This window comes from Megascapheus bottae, chromosome 25, assembly GCF_031878675.1.
Source record: "Megascapheus bottae isolate mThoBot1 chromosome 25, mThoBot2.hap1, whole genome shotgun sequence".
Taxonomy (NCBI): Eukaryota; Metazoa; Chordata; class Mammalia; order Rodentia; family Geomyidae; genus Megascapheus; species Megascapheus bottae.
The window spans coordinates 21,545,054-21,565,404 of NC_143533.1; the positions used below are offsets into that span (position 1 = coordinate 21,545,054).

General features: G+C 45.5%; 2 protein-coding genes across 8 annotated transcripts in view; one reads left to right on the forward strand and one right to left on the reverse strand.

Annotated features, from left to right (window-relative positions):
* Positions 1 to 20,351, reverse strand: part of Ccndbp1 (cyclin D1 binding protein 1) — a 94,776-nt gene that overhangs the window by 10,112 nt on the left and 64,313 nt on the right. For 2 of the 7 annotated variants that reach the window (XR_016532613.1, XR_016532609.1), the window contains exons 10-13: positions 13,642 to 13,750; positions 10,428 to 10,684; positions 6,901 to 7,040; positions 3,054 to 3,261 (exon numbers count right to left, since the gene is read on the reverse strand). Coding sequence is in view for 1 of the 7 variants with exons in the window: in XM_090318525.1 (XP_090174651.1) it covers positions 13,697 to 13,750 (54 nt within the window). In the remaining 6 variants the exon portion in view is untranslated. Of the gene's footprint in view, positions 1 to 1,029; positions 1,854 to 3,053; positions 3,262 to 6,900; positions 7,041 to 10,427; positions 10,685 to 13,174; positions 13,751 to 20,351 lie in introns of those variants that run through there. The other 5 variants (XR_016532610.1, XR_016532608.1, XR_016532612.1 and 2 more) reach the window with 5 other exon arrangements.
* Tgm7 (transglutaminase 7) lies at positions 278 to 18,959 on the forward strand. Its single transcript, XM_090318517.1, has 13 exons — positions 278 to 287; positions 5,233 to 5,415; positions 6,698 to 6,943; positions 7,539 to 7,657; positions 9,882 to 10,010; positions 10,088 to 10,265; positions 12,763 to 12,901; positions 14,765 to 14,868; positions 15,278 to 15,520; positions 17,353 to 17,679; positions 18,065 to 18,225; positions 18,486 to 18,619; positions 18,763 to 18,959. Exons 1-13 carry the CDS (start codon positions 278 to 280, stop codon positions 18,920 to 18,922), a joined length of 2,133 nt encoding a protein of 710 aa, XP_090174643.1. The 3' UTR covers positions 18,923 to 18,959.

Genomic DNA, 20,351 nt, shown 5'->3' on the forward strand with positions numbered 1-20,351 from the left:
GAATCTCCTCAGCTTCAATGGGAAGCCACCAAAATAAATCCCTCAGCAAACGTAAAGGCTTATTAAAGTAGGAGCTCCTTTCCTGAAGGTAAAATGTACCCTCAACAACGGGAAATTTCAGAGTAGGGCTGGGAGGAGGAGGAAGTGACGGCCCCACCCGACTCCAGGATGGAAGGAAAGTTTCTAGTAGGACGGTTCTCAATGTTCAGAGAGGCCATTAGGAATGGAATTCTAATGCTGACTAGCCCAGGGCTTGGCTATCTGGAGAAGGAGGGAGATGGATCCGGGTGAGTACTGCTTATCTCTTTAACTTTTCTGAAGTGTTCAATCAAGAGAGGGGAGAAGCCTGGAGAGGGCAGCGGGAGGCAGAGAGGAGCCAGGAAAGCTGATGTGGATCAGACTTTCATTATCAGGATCTCTGAGAGTTCATTTCCAAATGTCCCCAAACAACGTAGGATATTGTTAATCTTCCTGACATCTCACTGGGTAGTTGTAGGTAGGGGCAGGAAGATCTGGTGCACATAGGGCCTGTAGCCAGATATAGATATCAAAGCCCTGCTGCAAAGGCGAAAGCATTTCTGTTTTCTGAAATGCTTGCAAAGGATTCCAGGGAGGAGATGCATGTGAAGTTCTGCTTGAACAACTGGTACAGTGGAGACTTCGGTATGAAGGAAGGAAGGGGCAGGAGCTCTCCAGCCATGGGCATGCTCTATTTGGAGGCCACGATATGCAGACACACAATGGAAGGCATGCTGGAACCGTAGGTTAGGTTAAGGATTTGGGTTTGAAATTTTAAGACATTTTTTATTCCTGCATTGTTGAAAGAGGTATAGAACCCGACAGTAAACACAGCATACATGCTGTATTTAAGAGGGAAGAAGTGAAAGAGTAAAATATTAGTTAAACTGACACTAATGTTGAGAAGCAGACAATGAAAAGCAGGCTAACTAGAAAAGAAGGGAATGAGGCCACCTAGTATTTGGTGGCAGGAGTCACTTCTCTCTGCTGGCTGGGCTTTATGTAACTTACCCACTGCTGTCTTCCTCTGGAGGGATCCAGGCTTTTGGCAGTGGATCCCTTTCCTGGCCTGGGTCTTCATCCACACTCACTGGCATCTCAGCCGGCCAAGCCATTCCAATGCATATTGATCAGCCTGCCTCATGCAGTAGGGTGGTCCCTCCTCTCCTCTAACCGGCACGGGTATTTTCAGTGCTCATTAGTCTTTGTCTTAGATGGGTTGCAACAGAACTCTCTCTGCCCTCCCCACCCTTGTCTTTTTTTCCCTCCGGTCTGGGTTAAACACCACAGCTGAATTAATCCTCAAGTACAGCTTCTATGCTGCCTCACCTACTCAGAAACCTGTCTTTAATCAAAGTAACACTTTCTCCTAAATACAAAAGGAAGGCATGTCTAAACACTGAAAACTTAAAGAAACCTTTCCCATACTTCCACTGCCCAAAGAGAATCTGCACCATGCTATGTTTCAGTCCCTTTTAATTTTGGTTTTTAATATCTAGGGAGTGATTTCTCTCTGGTATCTAGAGAGTGATTTCCCTCTACTCTCTGGAGAGTGATTTTCCTTTAGTCTTTTTTGTTATTGTAACAACAATCATCTTTGCTGATTACATCAGATGAAAGGAATAAGGTTTAACATCCAACTGTGGTTGAAGGATATTTACATCACATGGAAAATCCTTATGTTTATATGTTTGTGTACAACTGTGATCCTATTTTTTTTTAATCCTAGAAGAGGTATTGATGGGTTAAAATTCGGATCGTTCTTGGCCTTGATGTATACACACGTCTATCCACTCAGCAAAGATCCTGGGGGAGATACCAGGGAAGGCAGGAACCTGTGGAAATTAAAAGGACAGCCTCTGGAGCAGCCTAGCTGGCTCGAGTCCTAGCTTTGCCCAGCACCCTGCTACATATTAACAATTCATCATAGGCCAGGCACTGGTGGCTTATACGTGGTAGACTGATGTCAAGAGGATCATAATTCTAGGCTAGTTTGGGGGGAAAAAAAAATCTCTAAGCCGGGAACTGGTGGCTCACACCTGTAATCCTAGCTACTCAGGAGGCTGAGATCTGAGGATCACAGTTCTAAGCTAGCCTGCGCAGAAAAGTCTCTATGAGACTCTTCTCTTCAATTAACCACCCCAAAACCCGAAGGGGTTCTGTGGCTCAAGAGGTAGAACACTAGCCTTGAGCACAGGGAGTCTCAGAGACAGCGTCCAGGCCCTGAGTTCAAGCACCACAATTGACCCCCCCCAAAAAAGGTCTATAACACCACATCCGTGGGAGAAGCTGGACATGGTGATGGATGCCTGTCATGCCTGCTACAATGGGAAACATAAAATATAGGCAGATTGCATTTCAGGCGCAGGCTGGGTAAAAAAGTAAGACTACATCTCAAACTAATCAGTACAAAAAAAGGGATTGGGGCATGGTGGTTCAGCAGTAGAACACAGTCCCACAAAATGTGAGGGACTGAGTTAAAACTCCAGCAATGAAGGACATCTACGCATGCATGCATGCACACACATACAATACATGCAGAGGAATTTGAGGCTATATGTGATTTCAGACATTAAAAAAATGCTCCTGCAACTGACCTACAGTAAGCATTCCATAAACATAAGCCATCATTTTCTGAAATTAGGTATTATATCTTTTCTAGGCATGGGGGAATCTGGGTTCAGGCAAGATGCTAAAGCTCTAATTCTATATGTCATTCAATGCTCTGAAGAAAATACAGAAAAGGTGTGATAAGTCAGGGATCAAGAGATCAAGAAAGAAAACCCCCATGGAGTGACTGCCTCTGAGCCAGGACCCAAGGAGGCAGATGGAGCTGTGTGTAAGAGCAGAATTCTCACGCTTCAGTTTCTCAGAAGACAGGAGTTTCAGTTCTCAGAATTTCTTACAAGTAGATGGCTGTTTTAATATCCTTTTTTTTTAAGGCTGATAATATATTAGGATATAACTTGAGCCTTTTATACTTGTGCCTTTGTATTAGTCAAACAAGTGCCAGGAGTCTTGTGTCTGTAGCTTACCTTTTCTCCTCCTTATGTCATTAACTTCATTGGGATCGCAGCCAAGCCAGGTCTTGTAGGTGCTGACATGTTTTTTGTTTTTTTAAATTGATTCTGCTGAATTTCCTGCATTGCTGAATCTCTCCTTGATTCTCTTGGCTCTTCTTTCTGGTTTCCTTGGAAGCCTTTCCTTGTATTCTCTTAATCATGTCTCCTTGACATAAAAAGCCTATTCGTGAACCAAATGCATAATTATATTAAATGGGATTTAAAAAAAAAACCAACATCTAAATGTCCAATGGAGAATGAATTGCTTAATGAGCCATAACCATGGGCACAGAGAGGAAGACATATTCCCTCTCCTTCTCCTTTGCTTCCCCAATGGAGAGAATCCTGGCTGGCTGCTCCTAGGAGCTATGTTGTAGGAACTATGATGCTTCTAGCAGCCAGGATAGGTTGTCCCATCTCCTGGTGCCGCTTGTGCAGGGCATATGAGGATTCACTGCCACTTTGGGGCACCTGAGCTCTCTGAATGGGTGCAGCTAGGAAGTATTATCTTTGTGGGAAGATTCGGCAAATTTTCTCTTCCTTTCCTTTTCTTTTCTTTTGTTTCCTTCCTTCCTTCCTTCTCTTTTCACCATACTGGGGTCTGAACTCAAGAGCTTTATGTTCTTGCTTAACTTTCTTGTGCATAGCAGGCATTCTACCTCTTCAGTCATACCCTCAGCTGGCATTCTGTTGGTTAATTGGAGATGAGGTCTCATAGACTTTTCATCCCACACTGGCTTTGACCCATGATCTTCCAGATTTCAAGAGCTACAGGTGCCTAACTTTTATTATGTCTTGAGGATTAAGGTTGACCCTGAAAGAGAAATTTCACACAGTCACAGTATACTGAACTTGAAAAACTGACCTGCCTCCAGGTACTGGTAGCTCGTGCCTATAATCCTAGCTACTCAGGAGGCTGAGATCTGAGGATTACAGTTCAAAGCCAGCCCGGGCAGGAAATTCTATGAGACTCTATGTCCAATTAACCACCAGAAAACTGCAAGTGGCGCTGTGTCTCTAAGTGGTAGAGCACAAGCCTTGAGCAAGAATGCTCAGGCCCCAAAATCAAGCCACATGACTAACAAACAAAAAGAACGAGCTTCCTGTCTCAGTGGGGCAGAAGAGTGAGAGCATTTGATTGCTGGTATTTGGGCAGCTAGACAGCAAATCCATATTGGGAGCAGCCTCCCCATCCGCTGTCCTCCCTGGTGGCAACAGGCTCAAGGCCAAGTTCTTAAAATTTTCTTTGTAGTATACCAGGATTGGAACGCAGAGCTTTGCCCTTGCTAAGCAGCCCTTGTTACTGCCTGAGCCTTTCCACCAGTCTCCTGATGGCTAATTTTAATATCGTTTGCCTTGTTATTAATGTCAAAGGCTCCTTTCTATAAATCTTTTTGTTGCATTAATAAATACCTTTTCTATTTGGGGAGCAGTCGTGGCAAACATTTCCAAGTATGTCCAAATTGTCACCCAAAAGCTTCACTTATTTTTCTTCTCTCCTAGATTCTAACTCGCTTTCATAACCAATAAGCAGAATGACCATGTTGTGACTGGAATATTGGCCGGCATCTACTAACCGGGTTGTCCAGTGGCTGAATTCATTTCTTCTTGTAATAGAATATATGAGTTCCTGCTGCGCTTCTGTAATATGACGCTCTGATAGCTAGATCTATTTCACTAAAGGGTTTTCTCTTTGTTGGGTTGATTGGTTGACTTTTCAAGACCAGGGTCTAACTATGTAGCCTAGGCTGGGCTGGAACTCAGAATATTCCTGCCTCAGTGTATGCACAGGTCTCTGCACAACACCTGGCTTCCATAACCGAAGTTTCCTCTGTTTCCATCAATTGTTTTTATCACTGGACTACCCAACTCTACATCAACATCGGAATCATGTGCCGGCTAAAACTTCTTATCTGTAAACTGTAGCAGTACCCACGAGTTACCATGAGTAGTCTAAAAATCAATATCTGTTGTCTTTTACTATTTTAATTCTGAATAAACTTATTTCTAAAAAAAAGTTAATGTGCTTATTACCATGCCACAGGATGACAGAGGAGCTTTCAGGTATCTAGTCACGTTTTGCTTTGGGGGAATCCCAGCGCTCTAGCATTTGTCACAGCTGGGCAGTGACCCATCTTGCCCTCTCTCCTAGTGGCAGACTTAGAGCTCCACTCTGTGGACCTGCAGACTCCCAAGAACAACAAGGACCATCACACGCAGGAGATGGGCTTGACGCAGCTTGTCCTGCGCCGAGGCCAGAACTTCACCATCACCCTCGGTTTCAACCGACGCTTCCAGCCCCAGAGGGACCATATCATCTTCGTGGCCGAGACTGGTGAGCTCGTCCCACCCCCCAGGAGCTCTACCTACAGGCTCCCTTAGCATGGAATATCAGGAAAGTTCATTTGCAGCCCCTCCTCCCCCCTCCACCACTGGTACTGGAGCTTGAACTCAGGGCCCTGCTCTATTTTTTTTTTTTTGCTAGTTCATTGGAGATATGAGTCTGCAGATACGTGTGTCCAGGCTGGCTTTGAGGCTTTGAATCAGGGTCCTTTGATCTGTTTCCTTGGCTAGCTAGGATGATAAGTGTAAACCACAGGTACTTGGCTCTTTTTTTTTATGGGTCATTGGGCTTGAACTCAGTCCCTGAGCTCTTCAGCTCAAGGCTACTGCTCTATCCCTGGGCCTGGGCGTTGTCCCTACCACCCTACCTGTGAGGTGAGCCAAGCTCCACTTCTGGTTTTCTAGAAGTTAATTGGAGATAAGAGTCTCTAGTCCTTTTGTGCCTGCCTGTCTTTGAACCTTATTCCTCAGATCTGAGCCTCCTGAGTAGTTAGGATTACAGCTGTGAGCCACTGTTCCCGGCTTAGCACTCTACAACTTTGAGCCATAACACCTCTTCTGGCTTTCTGGTGGTTCACTGAAGATATGAGTCTCATGGGATTTAGTGGCCCTGGCTGACTTTGAACCATGATCCTCAGATCTCAGGCTCCTGAGTAGCTAGGATCACAGGCATGAACCCAGCCTGATCTTGAACTTGAGATTGTCCTACATCTGTCTCCTAAGTGCTGACATTACAAACCTATCATACGCAGCTTCCCTGTGTTAGTTGTGGGGCTTGAACTCAGGGCCTCGGTGCTGCCCCTAAACTCTTTTTGCTCCAGGCTAGCACTCTACCAGTTTGAGCCACAGCTCAACTTCTGGTTTCCTAGTGGTTAAGGGGATTTGAGTCTCATGGACTGTCTTGGCTTTGAACCACAATCTTGATCTCAGACTCCTGAGTAGCTAGGATTACAGGTGTGAGCTACCAGTACCTGGTTTAGGATGGCCGATCTTCAAGTTCGCAGGCATTGTGCTAAAACTTCACACACAAACCATCTCATTTATCTCCCCCATGAAAGGCTTTAAGTGGGCACTATTGTAAACCCCCACTTTACAGATTAATCCAACAAACAAAACACAGCCCCAAGATCTTAGGTGGTTTGCCTGAGGACACCCAGTAAAAATAAAACCCTAAACCAAAAAGATTAGCAAGATGTGGGGGAGCTGGGGCCCTGAGGAAATCATGTGACACAGGTTTTTGGAGCCTCCTTCTGGAGTCATTCTCTCCTACCCAGGACCCGAGCCCACAGAGCTGCTAGGGATGCGAGCCACATTCCCACTCACCCAGACCCAGCCTGGCAATGTCTGGAGTGCTTCTGACTTCATCATTGACTCAAACGCTCTCCAAGTCTCCATTTTCTCATCGGCCAGTGCAGTCATTGGTCACTACACACTGAAGATAGCGATCTCTCAGAGCCAGGGACATAGTGTGACTTACCCACTGGGGGCTTTCATCCTGCTCTTTAACCCATGGAGTCCAGGTAAGACCTGCTCTCAGGCTGTGTTGCTAACCAGATCCATCGAGAATGTTCTGTGAAGTTCTTCTGAGAAAATTCCAGAAGATAAATCACCGCGTATCTATGGAATAAGTTATATGCACTCTTATAAAAAAATATCATGTGGTTTTTTTTTTGACCACGGTCTCATTATTTAAACCCAGGCCTGTCTTTAACGCAATCTTCCTGCCTTGGCTACCTAGTGCTGGGATTATATGTGTGTACTGCAATGCTTGGCTCTACACCTAAAACGGAGAATTTAAAAATGAAGAATTTAAGAAGAAACCAAAAACAATTTGTTAATGGCATGATGAAAATACACACCGTGTGATGTTAAAAATAATTTACCAGATGGCACATTGTATTAGTTCTAATTATATTTAACTTATAGTCCTTATTTTTAAAAGTATATATTTCCAACTTCTAGAGAAATTTATGGTAGGCTTTGAAGGGGTTGGTCTGAAAATCGGCTGCCATCAATCCACTGGCTGTACCTCCGGTTGCCTGAAAAACACTGTTACTACCAGTTTTTAATTTTATTATCTTTTTAAAAAATTTGCTGCCACTTTTTACTACTCAGAGGATGATGTCTACCTGCCAAGTGAAATTCTGCTACAGGAGTATATAATGAGTGACTATGGCTTCGTTTACAAGGGTCATGAAAGCGTCATCACCTCCTGGCCCTGGAATTATGGTCAGGTAACCTCATCACCTCAAGGTGGGCCTGGGGCGGGATTGTTAAGGCCAGTCCTTGGAAAATAAACTGTTAGCGCATGAGGGACAGCTAACAGTGTGAAGTCCTGGACTCATTTTTCTCCCAATAAGAGGAGCAAAGAAAGAAGAGATGCTTTTCCTCTTTAGCTATTGATGTTTCATTATGAAAGTCTTAAAATAATATTAAAAGACACTTGTCATTAGAATGAACCTCCATGTGCTCATTTCTCAGCTTCAACAGACCAGTTGATTATGTCTTCCTTCATCCATTTCAGCAGGGGATGGCAGATATTACCTACTGCTTTTTTAATTTTTTTAAATGTGTGTGTAGGGAGGAAAGGTTGGTTTGACACAGGGTGTTGCTATGTGCCCCAGGCTGACTTTAAATGTATTATATAGCCCAGGCTGACCTTGAACTTGCAATCTTCCTGTCTGTGCCTTCCAACTGCTGGAATTCTGCCTGCTTTCCTAAGTCCCACCAATGAATTTGGCATTTTAAATTTCTCACATTTTAAAAGATTCTTATTTTTTTTTAAGTTTCAACATTTTATGGCTAGGTGTATGGTCTATCATTTTGGGTTTTTGTTGTTTTGGTTTGGTTTGGTTTTTGCCAGTCCTAGGACTTGAACTCAGGGTCTAGGCATTATCTTTAGACACCTTTTGCTCTAGGCTAACATTTTATCACTTGAGCTGCAGTACCACTTCTGGCTTTTTCTGAGTATGTGATGCTGAGGAATTGAACCCAGGGTTTCATGCATGCTAGGGCCTGGTCTATCACTTTTATAATCCCAGCTCCACAAGAGGCATAGGTTGAAGGATCACAATCCAGGCCAGTCTAGGCAAAATCTTGGCCCTTGTCTGTTTTGTTTTGTTTTAAGACTAAGGCAAAAAATACTAGGAATGTTACGTAAGCAGTAAGAACATCTGCCTAACAAACGTATGGGTCTGAGTTCAAATCCTAGTACCATCAAAAAAAGGAATGATATTTTGTAATATCAGAGATTGTAACATTTTAAGGCAAAACAGCCATGCTTACTTATTGAAACATCTATGTCTGCTTTCATGCTGTAACGGAAAAGTGTGCCTAGGCTTGTCCTGAACGCCCCTTCTCCCCTCCCAACCACTGGAATCTCTGAAGCAAATTACAGACACCATATTGTTTAATCCAATATGTCAAAAGATGAAAGAGAAGACCTCCTAAAGACGAGGAGTCTTAGCCAGGTGCAGTGGCTCACACCTGTAATCCTGGCTACTCAAGAGGCTGAGATGTGAGGGTCAAGGTTCAAAGCCAGCCAGGACACTAACGTCTGTGAGACTCTTATCTCCAGTGAACTACCAGAAAACCGGAAGTGGCGCTGTGGCTCAAGGGGTAGGGTGGTAGCCTTGAGATGAAGAGCTCAGGGACAGCGACCAGGCTCAGAGTCCAAGCCCCACAAGTGACCAAATAAACAAAACAAAACAAAAAAAGATGAGGAGGCTTTGCAGAAAAACTTAACCAAATTATTTAGAAGAAAAGTCTACAGCAGATTCTTTAATAAACATCAAATATTCATTTACTGCACAGAAAGGGGCCTTCAGCTTTTCATTTCTCAGCCATCAACCACCACTAATATGGTTTTTCACTATGTCCAAAGGCCTCAGATAAATGTTCCCCAGTGTTTTTTCCTACTCTTTCACCAACTAGTGGATTCAAAAAAACCTTCCCTAGCCAGTGTGGTGGCTCACACCTGTAACCCTAGCTACTCAGGAGGCTGAGATCTGAGGATCAAGGTTCAAAGCCAGCCTGAACACTAAAGTACTCAAGTCTGTGAGACTCTGATCTCCAATTAACCACCAGAAAAATGAAAATGGTGCTGTGGCTCAAGGGATAGGACCTTGATCTGAAGAGCTCAGGGACAATGCCCAAGCTCAGAGTTCAAGTCCCAGGACCAACAGAAAAACAAAAACAAAAACAAAAACAACAACAACAAAAAACCAACCTTCCCCAATCTTTTCAGCTAACAGGAATGACTCACTCATTCTCTAGCATTTTCTGTCAGAACTACGCAGTTTTGCATCCCTACAAAAAGAAGTTCATGAAGAGTAAGAACCCTCGCCCCCCCTCACCCCCACAGACACACCATCCCTGAGAGTTTGCTAGGAAGTTTATGCTTTGGAATTCTATACACTTTTGCTCTTCTCTGTCTTCTCCCTGGGAATGTCTTGGAAGTTTGAAGAGGATATCCTGGACATCTGCTTTGAGATCCTGAACAAGAGTCTGTATTTCTTAACGAACCCCTCCAAAGACTGTTCTCAACGGAACAACGTGGTGTATGTGTGCAGGGTTGTGAGTGCCATGGTAAGGACAGAAGGTTCTTGGTCCTCGCTGAGGACAGCCTGAGCTCCCCACCTCACTCGCCTGCCTCTCCTCCGCAGATCAACAGCAACGACGACAACGGTGTGCTGCAGGGGAACTGGGGAGAGGACTACTCCATGGGCGTCAGCCCTCTGGAGTGGAATGGCAGCGTGGCCATCCTGCGCCAGTGGTCGGCTAGTGGCGGGCAGCCGGTGAAGTATGGACAGTGCTGGGTCTTTGCCTCTGTGATGTGTACTGGTGAGTGAAGAGTCACCACGGAGGTCAGGCAGGGATGACCTTCAGCCAGAGGGTGAGGGAGCAGGAGCTTAGCCTGCATACTCTACAGTCTGAGGGGGCGCAATCACTCCCTAGTTTCTACATTGTGGGAGAACTGCTAGTGGTTCCCAAAGCAGAAGTTACCTTGCTGACGAGCCTTGAGGCACAAGGGTGTTTCCTGCGTCCTCAGTTACTTACAATTGAGCAAGAAGCTGTCGGGGATCCCATTATCTGGAAAACGGGGGAGACAAGAAAGGTACTGAGGTGCTGCTTGTCTCCCACCCAGGCACATCAGGGGCTTGGTCAGTGTTCTGGACTGACAGGTCAACTCGGGATGGGAGGACAGAGATAAAGAGGCCAAGGTCTTAGGCTTTTCTGAGAGGGGCAGCACAGTCTGGCATCTAATGGTACAGACAAAGAAGAGTGAGCTTTGAGTGATTAAATCTGAGTGTTCAGATCAAGTGATCTCACTTGTTCACTTGTGAAATGGGCTGACCCTACTGTAGTGCTCCTAGCATTTCTAGTTGGGCTACGAAGTCCCTGTGGTGGCCAAGCAGACATTATATAGAGTCTATAGACTCCAGGTCAAAAGTTCTTGATCTTATTCCTTCCAAAGAGCCTCAGTGAACTGAAACAATCCTCTCTCTTTGGTGTACTGAGGTTTGGAATTCAGGACCTCACCCTTGCTAGGCGGATGCGCTACCACTTGGAGCCATATTCTTCTTAATCTTACCTTTTTTTTTTTTTTGCCAGTCCTGGGCTTGAGCTCAGGGCCTGAGCACTGTCCTTGGGCTTTTTCAAGGTTAGAGCTCTACCACTTGAGCCTCAGCACCATTTCTGGCTTTTTTCTATGTATGTGGTACTGAGGAATCGAACCGGGTCTTTGTGCATGCTAGGCAAGCACTCTACCACTAGGACAAACCAAACTACCAGCCCCTAATCTTACCTTTTGCTGGTTATTTTGTTTTGTTTTGGTGGGTCATGTGGCTTGAATTCGGCCTGGGCGCTGTCCCTGAGCTCTTCAGCCCAAGGGTATCGCCCTACACTTGAGCCAAGCCCCACTTTCCATTGCTGGTTATTTTGGAGATGAAGTCCAGAGAACTTTTCTCTTTTAATTATGCTTTAATTATCTTTATGGCTCAAGGATTTTTTTTTTTGCCAGTCCTGGGGCTTGAACTCAGGTCCTGGGCACTGTCCCTGAATGTCTTTGTGCTCCAGGCTAATATGCTGTACCACCTAAGCCATAGTGCCACTTCTGGATACTTTTATTAGCTTTAAGTGGTTGTACAAAGGGGTTACCATTCAACAAGTCATTTTATAACTCAAATACATCTTGATCAATGTCTTCCCTTTCAACACGTCAGCAAGAAAAATTTTCTTGCTGAACTTGAACTTTGATCTTCCAGACTAAACAGCTGGAACTACAGGCATGAGCCACCAGTGCTCAATGATTTGGCCTTGTTGACAGTCCTTTTACTTTCCAAAGCACTGTACTACCCCCAGTGTGTGGTGGGAGGGTGTTCCCTTCCAGGGTCTCTCTTTCAAGTGGGGTGGGCTGACAACCACATCTCTGAATTACGCTGACAGAGGCAGGGACCTATGTTCCCACGATGCATCAGCTCTCTGCTTGATTCCATCTGTATCTACAATGGTAATGGTGATGGTGGTGGTGTGTATGTTGCTGGTAAGGTTGTGAAGTCTGATTTGTGTAACTACACCAGTGAGATCATAACTCAGCTTTAACAAGAGCCATTGCAGGCACAAGAGGGCGCTCCTGCCTTTTCAAAATCCGTGCCTATCGCATTGTATGTGGTTTCTTAACCTCCAATAACATTCATTTTATCTCTAGAATGGGATGCCTTTCTATTCATCCTCTATTTTCTGTCTCTTTTATCCAAGCTCTTGTTTTCAAGTAGAACTTCAGAACTGAAAATCATATGGTCTGGTTCTTCCTTGTGTGTAACACAAGGAGGCAAACTCAGAAACGTTAAGCCGCACATCTCAAGAATTAGAATTTTTAAAATTCTAATTAACAAATATTTTACAGTTTCCCCCTCATACCCACATTTAATCTGAAGGCTGCTAACTAGGAAAACTCTTACATGATAACTTGAACAAATTACTGTTTTAAGGGACTGTCAAATCATTTTTGCTGGGGCTGGGAGCATAGCCTTCGTAGTAGAATGCTTGCCTAGCATGCATGAAGCCTTGGGTTCAGTGCCTGGGCCCTGAGTTCAAGCCCCATGACAAGAAGAAGAAGAGGAGGAAGAAGAAGAAAAATGCTTTTTGCCTCTTGGTGAATGGATACCATGGACCAGGAAAAGTGGACAACAGGATTCTATCTGTGCTCTGGAAATAAAGGAGATACAGACATGGATCTAAAAGAATCCTCCACCAACTTGCAAGTTACAAATTCCGCATGAAAAACAACAATTCTGCTTGAAATCAGCTCACTGATTCTTGTTTTTCTTCTCGACAGTAATGCGATGCTTAGGTGTTCCAACACGAGTGGTTTCCAATTTCCGCTCTGCACACAGCATGGATGGGAATTTGACCATTGACACCTACTATGATCAAAATGCAGAGATGCTGCCAACTCAGAAACCAGACAAAGTGTGGTAAGGGAGACTGCTCTGTCCAAGGTCAGGGAGAAAATTACCTGGTGCTTTCTGGTTTTGAAGCATAACTTCTCTGGTTATGGCTCTTGATGCTCAGAGAACAATCCCCATCTCAGAGGCTGCTCTGGTTAATTAGATCATCAATGAAGATTATTTCAGAGTGCAAAAGATATGAGGATAATTTCATTTCATTTCTTCTCTTTCTTTCTATTTTATTTATTTATTTATTTATTTATTGCCAGTCTTGGGCTTGAGCTCAGGACCTCAGCACCACTTCTAGCTTTTTCTATGTATGTAGTACCAAGGAATCGAACCTGGGTCTTTGTGCATGCTAGACAAGCACTCTACCACTAGGTCAAACTCCTGGCCATGAGGATAATTTCTTTTTTATTTTTATTTTTAATTGTCCAGGTAATGTATAGAGGGGTTGCCGTTACATTTGTCAGGTACATGAGGATAATTTCTTTTTTTTTTTTTTTGGCAGTCCGGGGCTTGAGATCAAGGCCTGAGCACTGTCCATGGACTTTCTCAAGGCTTTCTCTACCACTTGAGCCTCACCACCACTTCTGGCTTTTTTTTTTCTACATATGTGGTACTGACGAATCGAACCCGGGTCTTTGTGCATGCTAAGCAAGCACTCTACCACTAGGCCAAACTCCCAGCCTTGAGGATAATCTCTAAAGCTTCAGCCAAATGCACAGCTGGGGGTCCTGTACATGTACCCAAAGGTCTTTACTCACCTCATTCTTCTCTAAGTCTGGATTGTTGGTTTTCCTCCTAGAACCTTGATGCCTGTTATTGCTGTATCTGGATTCCTCTGTCAGTCTCTTTTTCTGCTTCTTCTTCTCCCTGTGAGACAGTATATTTTTTAAATTTATGCACCTCAAATCTGTTTCCCTCATACTTTTCACTTTTGCTTTATCCCAAATCCGTTTTCCTTTTCCAACCATTTGTCAGGTAAGCCTCCGTGAGTTACATGAAAACTAGATGCTGGGCCTGAAGTCTCCTCTCAAGAGCTTCCATTCTCTTGTATGTAAAATGTAGATGGGGTCACTTTGAATAGGCAAGCAGGTTCTTTAACCTGGAATCTACAGATACAGTCTTGGTGAGGGGGGATTGAATCAACTATGGCTCAAGACGCAATGGTATATCTGAAAAATGATTTATGTCTTATGCAATATTCCATCTATGAATGTATTACCTGAATCCACTTATGAGGAAATGTCAGACAAGTCAAGAACAGGAGCTACTCTAATAAAAAATAAAATGGAGACAGTAAAGTAGATACAAGTATTATAGCCACATTAAATGCTAAGGCTGATTAACAGTACAGGGTTGTGGAATACAAGATTCCTATTCTTAAGAAATACGTAGCCCAGGCTGGGTACTGGTGGCTCACTCACGCCTGTAATCCTAGCTATTCAGGAGGCTGAGATCTGAGGATCAAAATTCGAAGCCAGCCTGGAAAGAAAGATCCTGATGAGACCCTTATCTTCAGTTAACCACTCAAAACCAGAAGTGGTGCTATGGCTCAAAGTGGTAGAGCATTAGCCTTGAACAAAAGAGCTCAGGGACAGCATCTAGGTCCTGGGTTCAAGCCTGATGACTGATGAAAAAAAAAAAAAAAGGAAGAAAGAGGGGGTAGAGAAGAAAGGGGAGGGAAGAGGATAGCCTGGCACTGGTGGCTCATGTCTAGCTAGGAGTCTGAGATATGAGGATTGAGGGTCAAAGCCATCCAAGGCAGATAAATCCTAGAGACTCTTATGTCCAATTAACCAGCAAAAAGTTGGCTGCAGAGTGGGTGTTCATGCACACGTGTGCACACGCACACACACACTGTATCCTGTCTCCTTCCTTCTGCAGGAACTTCCATGTCTGGAATGAGTGCTGGATGATCCGCAAAGACCTCCCACCAGGCTACAATGGATGGCAGGTTCTGGATCCCACTCCCCAGCAAACCAGCAATGGTATGTGAGGACTGTCGTGGTAGGGACAGGCTCCCTGGGAAGCCCACAAAGGTGACTGGGCATGTGAGAGGGAGCCAGAAAGCAGCAGCACTTTCCCATTCCACTCCTTTTCCCACAGTTGTAGTTGTAGCAGAATGGCAGTCTTAACTTTGTCCTTGGAAAAGTTAGTGGGCCTCTCAGTTCTGTCAACCTTACCTGCGAAGTCATGGCAATGGGGACTTCATAGAGTGACAGTGGGGTTCAGGTAAATTCACAGAGACAAAAGAGCTTGGTCGTGGAGGAGGGTACCCTGGCAGTGAGGGTCACTAGTGCCACCGTCCATCCTTTATCTCTACCTCCCACAACTATGACAGGCCTCGCTGCCCAACAGGTCAACACCCACACCCCATAACTCCTGTTGCCTCCGCAGGAATGTTCTGCTGTGGCCCTGCCTCTGTGAAGGCCATCAGGGAAGGGGATGTCCACCTGGACTATGACACCTCTCTAGTGTTTGCTGCGGTGAATGCTGATGAAGTCATTTGGCTTCTTGAGAAGGGCCAGGCCCAAGAGATTCTTGCCCACGATACCGATTCCATTGGGAAAGAGATCAGCACCAAGATGGTAGGGTCAGATCAGCGCCAAGACATCACCAACTCGTACAAATATCCAGAAGGTGCCTGGGCCTGGGATTTGGGGATGAGTGGGTGTAGCCCCTGGGGTGGCTCTGGATTGAAACCATCAGTAGTGAGGCCGGGAGTTTGGCCTAGTGGTAGAGTGCTGGCCTAGCATGCACAAAGACCTGGGTTCTATTCCTCTGGTACCACATACATAGAAAAAAGCTGGAAGTGGTGCTGAGGCTCAAGTGGTAGAGCTCTAGCCTTGAGAAAGTCCAAGGACGGTGCTCAGGCCCTGAGCTCAAGCCCAGGACTGGCAAAAAAACAAAACAAAACAAAACAAAAAAAGCATCGGTAGCTGGTCCTCTCCTCCTCATGAAGTGCTCTTAGGGGCTTTCCTAGATGCTGTACATGTGGGCCTAGGGGAAGTTTGACATATTTAGGGATACATGTCTGTTGAAATCTGAATTCCAATAAATTCAGCTAAACAAATATTTCACTTGTTTAAGTATGTCCTAGTGGCGTATGAGACATACTAAAAAGAATTCACTATCTGAAACTCAAATTTAGACAGACATGAATTTTAGTGTATGCTTCAAATATTGCATGCAAAAATTACTTTTTTTTCTGAAGTTCAATTTTAATTGGGGGTCCTGTATACATTTGTGTGTGTGTATGTGTGTGTGTGTGGATGTGTGTGTGTGTTTCTTTTTTGGAGCTCCTGGGGGCTGAATTTGTAGCCTGGAACTTCTTGGGAAAGTGCACTACAGTTTGGGCCATATCAGCCTTACTGCTTTAGTTTTTTTTTTTTTTCAGATAGTGTTTCATATTTTTGCCTGGGTCAGGCTTGAATTATAATTTTTCTACCTCTGCCTCATGGAGCCGGGATGACAGATGCATACATACCATGTCGATTGAGTTAGGTTTCACTAATTCTTTTGCCCACACTGGCCTGAAACTATTAACCCTTCTCTTACTTCCTCCCAAGTAGCTAGGAAGCTGGTGAGATCCTATGTTTAATTTGCTAACTCTCTTCCAGGGTAATAGCACCATCTCCCTGTGTCCAAAGCAGAGGAATAATAACAGGGGAAAAATAGAAATTCAGGCGTGGGAGAGCTCTGGGTCTGTGGGGCGAGCAAACATCTTCATGGAGAGCTTCAGTGGAGTCAAGGCCACCAGAGAGCATAAAAAAAGGCTCTACCATGTTTTTAGCTGTGTAAGCCTAAACAGGTTTACCATCCTCAGGCTTCCATTTTCTCCTCTGGGACAAGAGTACCTCAAAGGGCTAAATGGGCTACTACATAGAATACAATGGCTGGTAAGCCAGTCACTTGCCTTAGGGGAGTTCACAGTCTGGGTAGGTCTGGGTTAAGCCTGGATGTTGAGTAGGTCCCAAGGGAAAGAGATTAAACAGTCCAAACATGTGTTTTAGGGAGAGAGGATGCCAGTAGGGGAAAGAAGCTCTTGGCTTAAGGAAGGAGGAGGAGGAGGAGGAGGAAGAGGGGGAGGAGGAGGAGGAGGAGGAGGAGGAGGAAGAGGGGGAGAAGGAGGAGGGTGATGAGGAATGCTGGAGCTTACATTTGGCAGTTTACTTAACAGAACGGTTTTGGGCGTCTTTGTGAGGCAAGCTCATTTCATCCCTGGGTCAAAGATCTGAGTACTGAGATGAAAACAGTGATGACGAGAACTTGAAGCCAGCACTGAGCAACACTAGTTCACATGGCTCTAGCCACCATGCTGCCTTGCTGGCTTGCTTCCCTGGGCTGCTAATCACACGGCTGTGGGCAGGATTTCCAGATAACAGCTCAGAGTTGTTTCTCCAAGAATGTTTCTGGCCCTCATTCTCCATTCCCCACCCCTGACGTCTTTCCTATGTCTCTCATTCTGCCAGGCTCTCCCGAGGAACGGTCTGTATTCATGAAAGCATCCAGAACACTGCTGGGACACAAAAGGGCCTCTTCATCCCTCCTGGATCTGCTGGGGTCTGAGGAGTTTGAGGATCAGCCAGTGCGGCTGCAGCTTCACCTGGCCAGGATGCCTGTGTGGGGCCAGGACGTGCTGTTCACCCTGCATGTCCAGGCAATTCCAGCCAGAGCCCACACTCAGGGCCCCATCAGGCTGCTGATACACTTCAGCGCACAGGCCCTACTGCACGGGGGCAGCACTCGGCCGCCCATCTGGAGGCAAATGGTGGACTTGCGTGTAGATGCTGGGAAGGGTTAGTATGAGGTCGATCCCCACCCCACCACACTACACCACACGCATTCCTGGCAGAAAAGTGGCTGGTTGTGGGGTAGCCATGTGTCAGTTGTTGAACCTATGATATCAGCCCCTCAGGTAAGACAGCAGTGAGCTCTGAGGGCAGTCTATGAAGCACCCATTATCACACACACACACACACACACACACACAAATTTTCTCTCTCTACAAACTATGCTTCTCTCACCCATATACATATTCCTTGCCTCTCTTTCCCTATTTCCCCACCTCCTTCTCCTTCCCACTTTCTCTTTCTCTCTTCCTCCTTTTCATCCCTTCCCTCCCTCCCTCTCCTCTTCCCTGACCCAATTCCTGGACTCAAGATGGTTTTCGCCTGTTCTTAGAGATCCAGTCACTACTCCTGCTGCCCTACAGCAATTACAGAGAGAAGCTGACAGACGAAAAGCTGATACGAGTGTCTGGCATCGCCAAGGTTGAAGGGACAGGGCGAAACATGCTGGTTCTGAAGGACTTCTGTCTGGAGCCCCCCCACCTGTCTATTGAGGTGAGGTCTCTGAATAGAGCTGGTACTTCAGTTCAAGGTGGGCTAGGAAACAAGTTTCAGCTCGGTGCCTATTCCTATATTTGGTAGCCTCCTGGAGTATTCTGACCTAGAACAAGCCTCAGACATTCTCAGCTCCTGGTCTTCTATCTCAATGGCAGCACCGTAGCCCTAAGTAGTGGACCCTGGTGGTCACCAGGAGGTAGAGGAGGAAGGTTACTGAGTGGACTACAGAAGGACCCCTCCGTCTTCTCTGCACACAGGTGTCTAAGAAGGCCGTGGTAGGCAAGATCCTGAGAGTCCACATCACTCTCACCAACACCCTCACAGTGGCCCTGACTAACTGCGTCATGGTGCTGGAGGGAAGTGGCCTCATCACTGGGCAGATATCAGAAAAGTAAGTGACACCACATGTCCCCCTCTTGCACTGGTTTCTGAGAAGTGGGGCCTCGGCCCACATCCCCACTCTCTTCAGGGAAGGAAAAGCCTGTGATTGGGAGGGGGGACCCCGATTTTCCACCTCAGCTTTTTTACTGTCAGCTTTGGAACACTGATACCCGGGCACACCATCAAAGTTCATCTGGAGCTGTACCCCATCAAAGCTGGACCCCGCCAGCTCCAAGTTCTCATCAGCAGCAATGAGGTCAAGGAGATCAAGGGCTACAAGCATATCTTTGTTGCTGAAGCTACGACTTCCTAACACCTGCCCCATCTGTCAGGCTCCAGATGGGTAGTGCTCAGGGGAACCAAGCACTGTCTTGCTTCTTTCAATTCTGGAATGGCTTACTTTTGGTCTACCTATGGTCCTGGGGAGGAAATAAAGCTCTGTTTGAACTGCTGTACATCTTTTGAAGAAAGAATAAACATGTCTTAAAACACACTCATGGGCTGGGAGTTTGGTCTAGTGGTAGAGTGCTTGTCTAGTATGCACAAAGACCTGGGTTCCATTCCTTGGTACCACATACACAGAAAAAGCCGGAAGTGGTGTTGTGGGTCAAGTAGTAGACCACTAGCCTGGAGAAAGCCCAAGGGCAGTGTTCAGGCCCTGAGTTCAAGCCCCAGGACTGGCAAAAACAACAACAACAACAAAAAATAATACTCATTACCTGACTTATGCAACTGTAACCCTTCTGCACATCACCTTGACAACATAAATAAATAAATAAGAAGGAAAAAAAAGAATAGCTCCTGTGCTAACAAGCTATTTATTGTGACCAACTAGTCCCTCTAGCCTGGCTGTCCAGAGGCTCCTCTTCCAAGACAGAGATCTAAGCTCCCACCAGCATATTCCCAGGCTGTCCTTTCATCTTTGCTAGAAGTTGTGATACTTCTGTAGACAAGGTGGAGGCAGACTTGAGAATTTCTCCTCAGTTTTGGATCAAAGTGTAAAACTAATTTTTCCCCCATTTCTTTATTTGTGACACTTTTCTGTATATTTGTTTGGATCCAGAGTCAGGCTTTATGACTGGGGCTTCCAATAGTAATCCTTATAAATCAATCTATCTCCCTCATAGATAATTTAGAGAACCCCCAAATCCAGGACAACAAGGTATCTCCCTATTCATTTTCAGGTGTAAGAGACGCCCACTCATTTGGCTCCTCTTACTTCTTCCTCCTTCTTTCCCTCCCTTCCCTTCTTTTCTCCCTTTCCCTCTTTCTTCCCTCACCAACAGCTTTTATGTTGGTTTGTTTATCCTCTTAATTCTCATTCTCCTCCCTCATATTTTACTTCTCTCTTCAGTGGCCCTCAGGCCTGAGCCTCGCCGGTTCTGGGTGCAGAAAGGGTTCCCATAAGCCTGCATACTCTCTCTACCTCACCCACTGCATCGGTGTACCTGTCCTCATTGGGGATTTCTGGGGACTCTATCCACTCCCCTCATCACTGCTCTTTTAGATGGCTCCCTGCTCCCAGGAAGAGCAATCTGTGCCTTTGCAGAAATAAAACACCTGCTCCTCTACTCATTGCCCTGCTGTGGGCAACTGTGGGCAGGCTGCTTATCGGGCTGCATTGGGGAACATGAATTTGTTTGTCCAGTTCACCTTTGAAATGGTTTCCCCCTTCTCATTTAAAAGCTGTGTGTAAATGTCCTACTCTGCAGTGCTATCCATCACCTGGCTTTGTTTCCCCT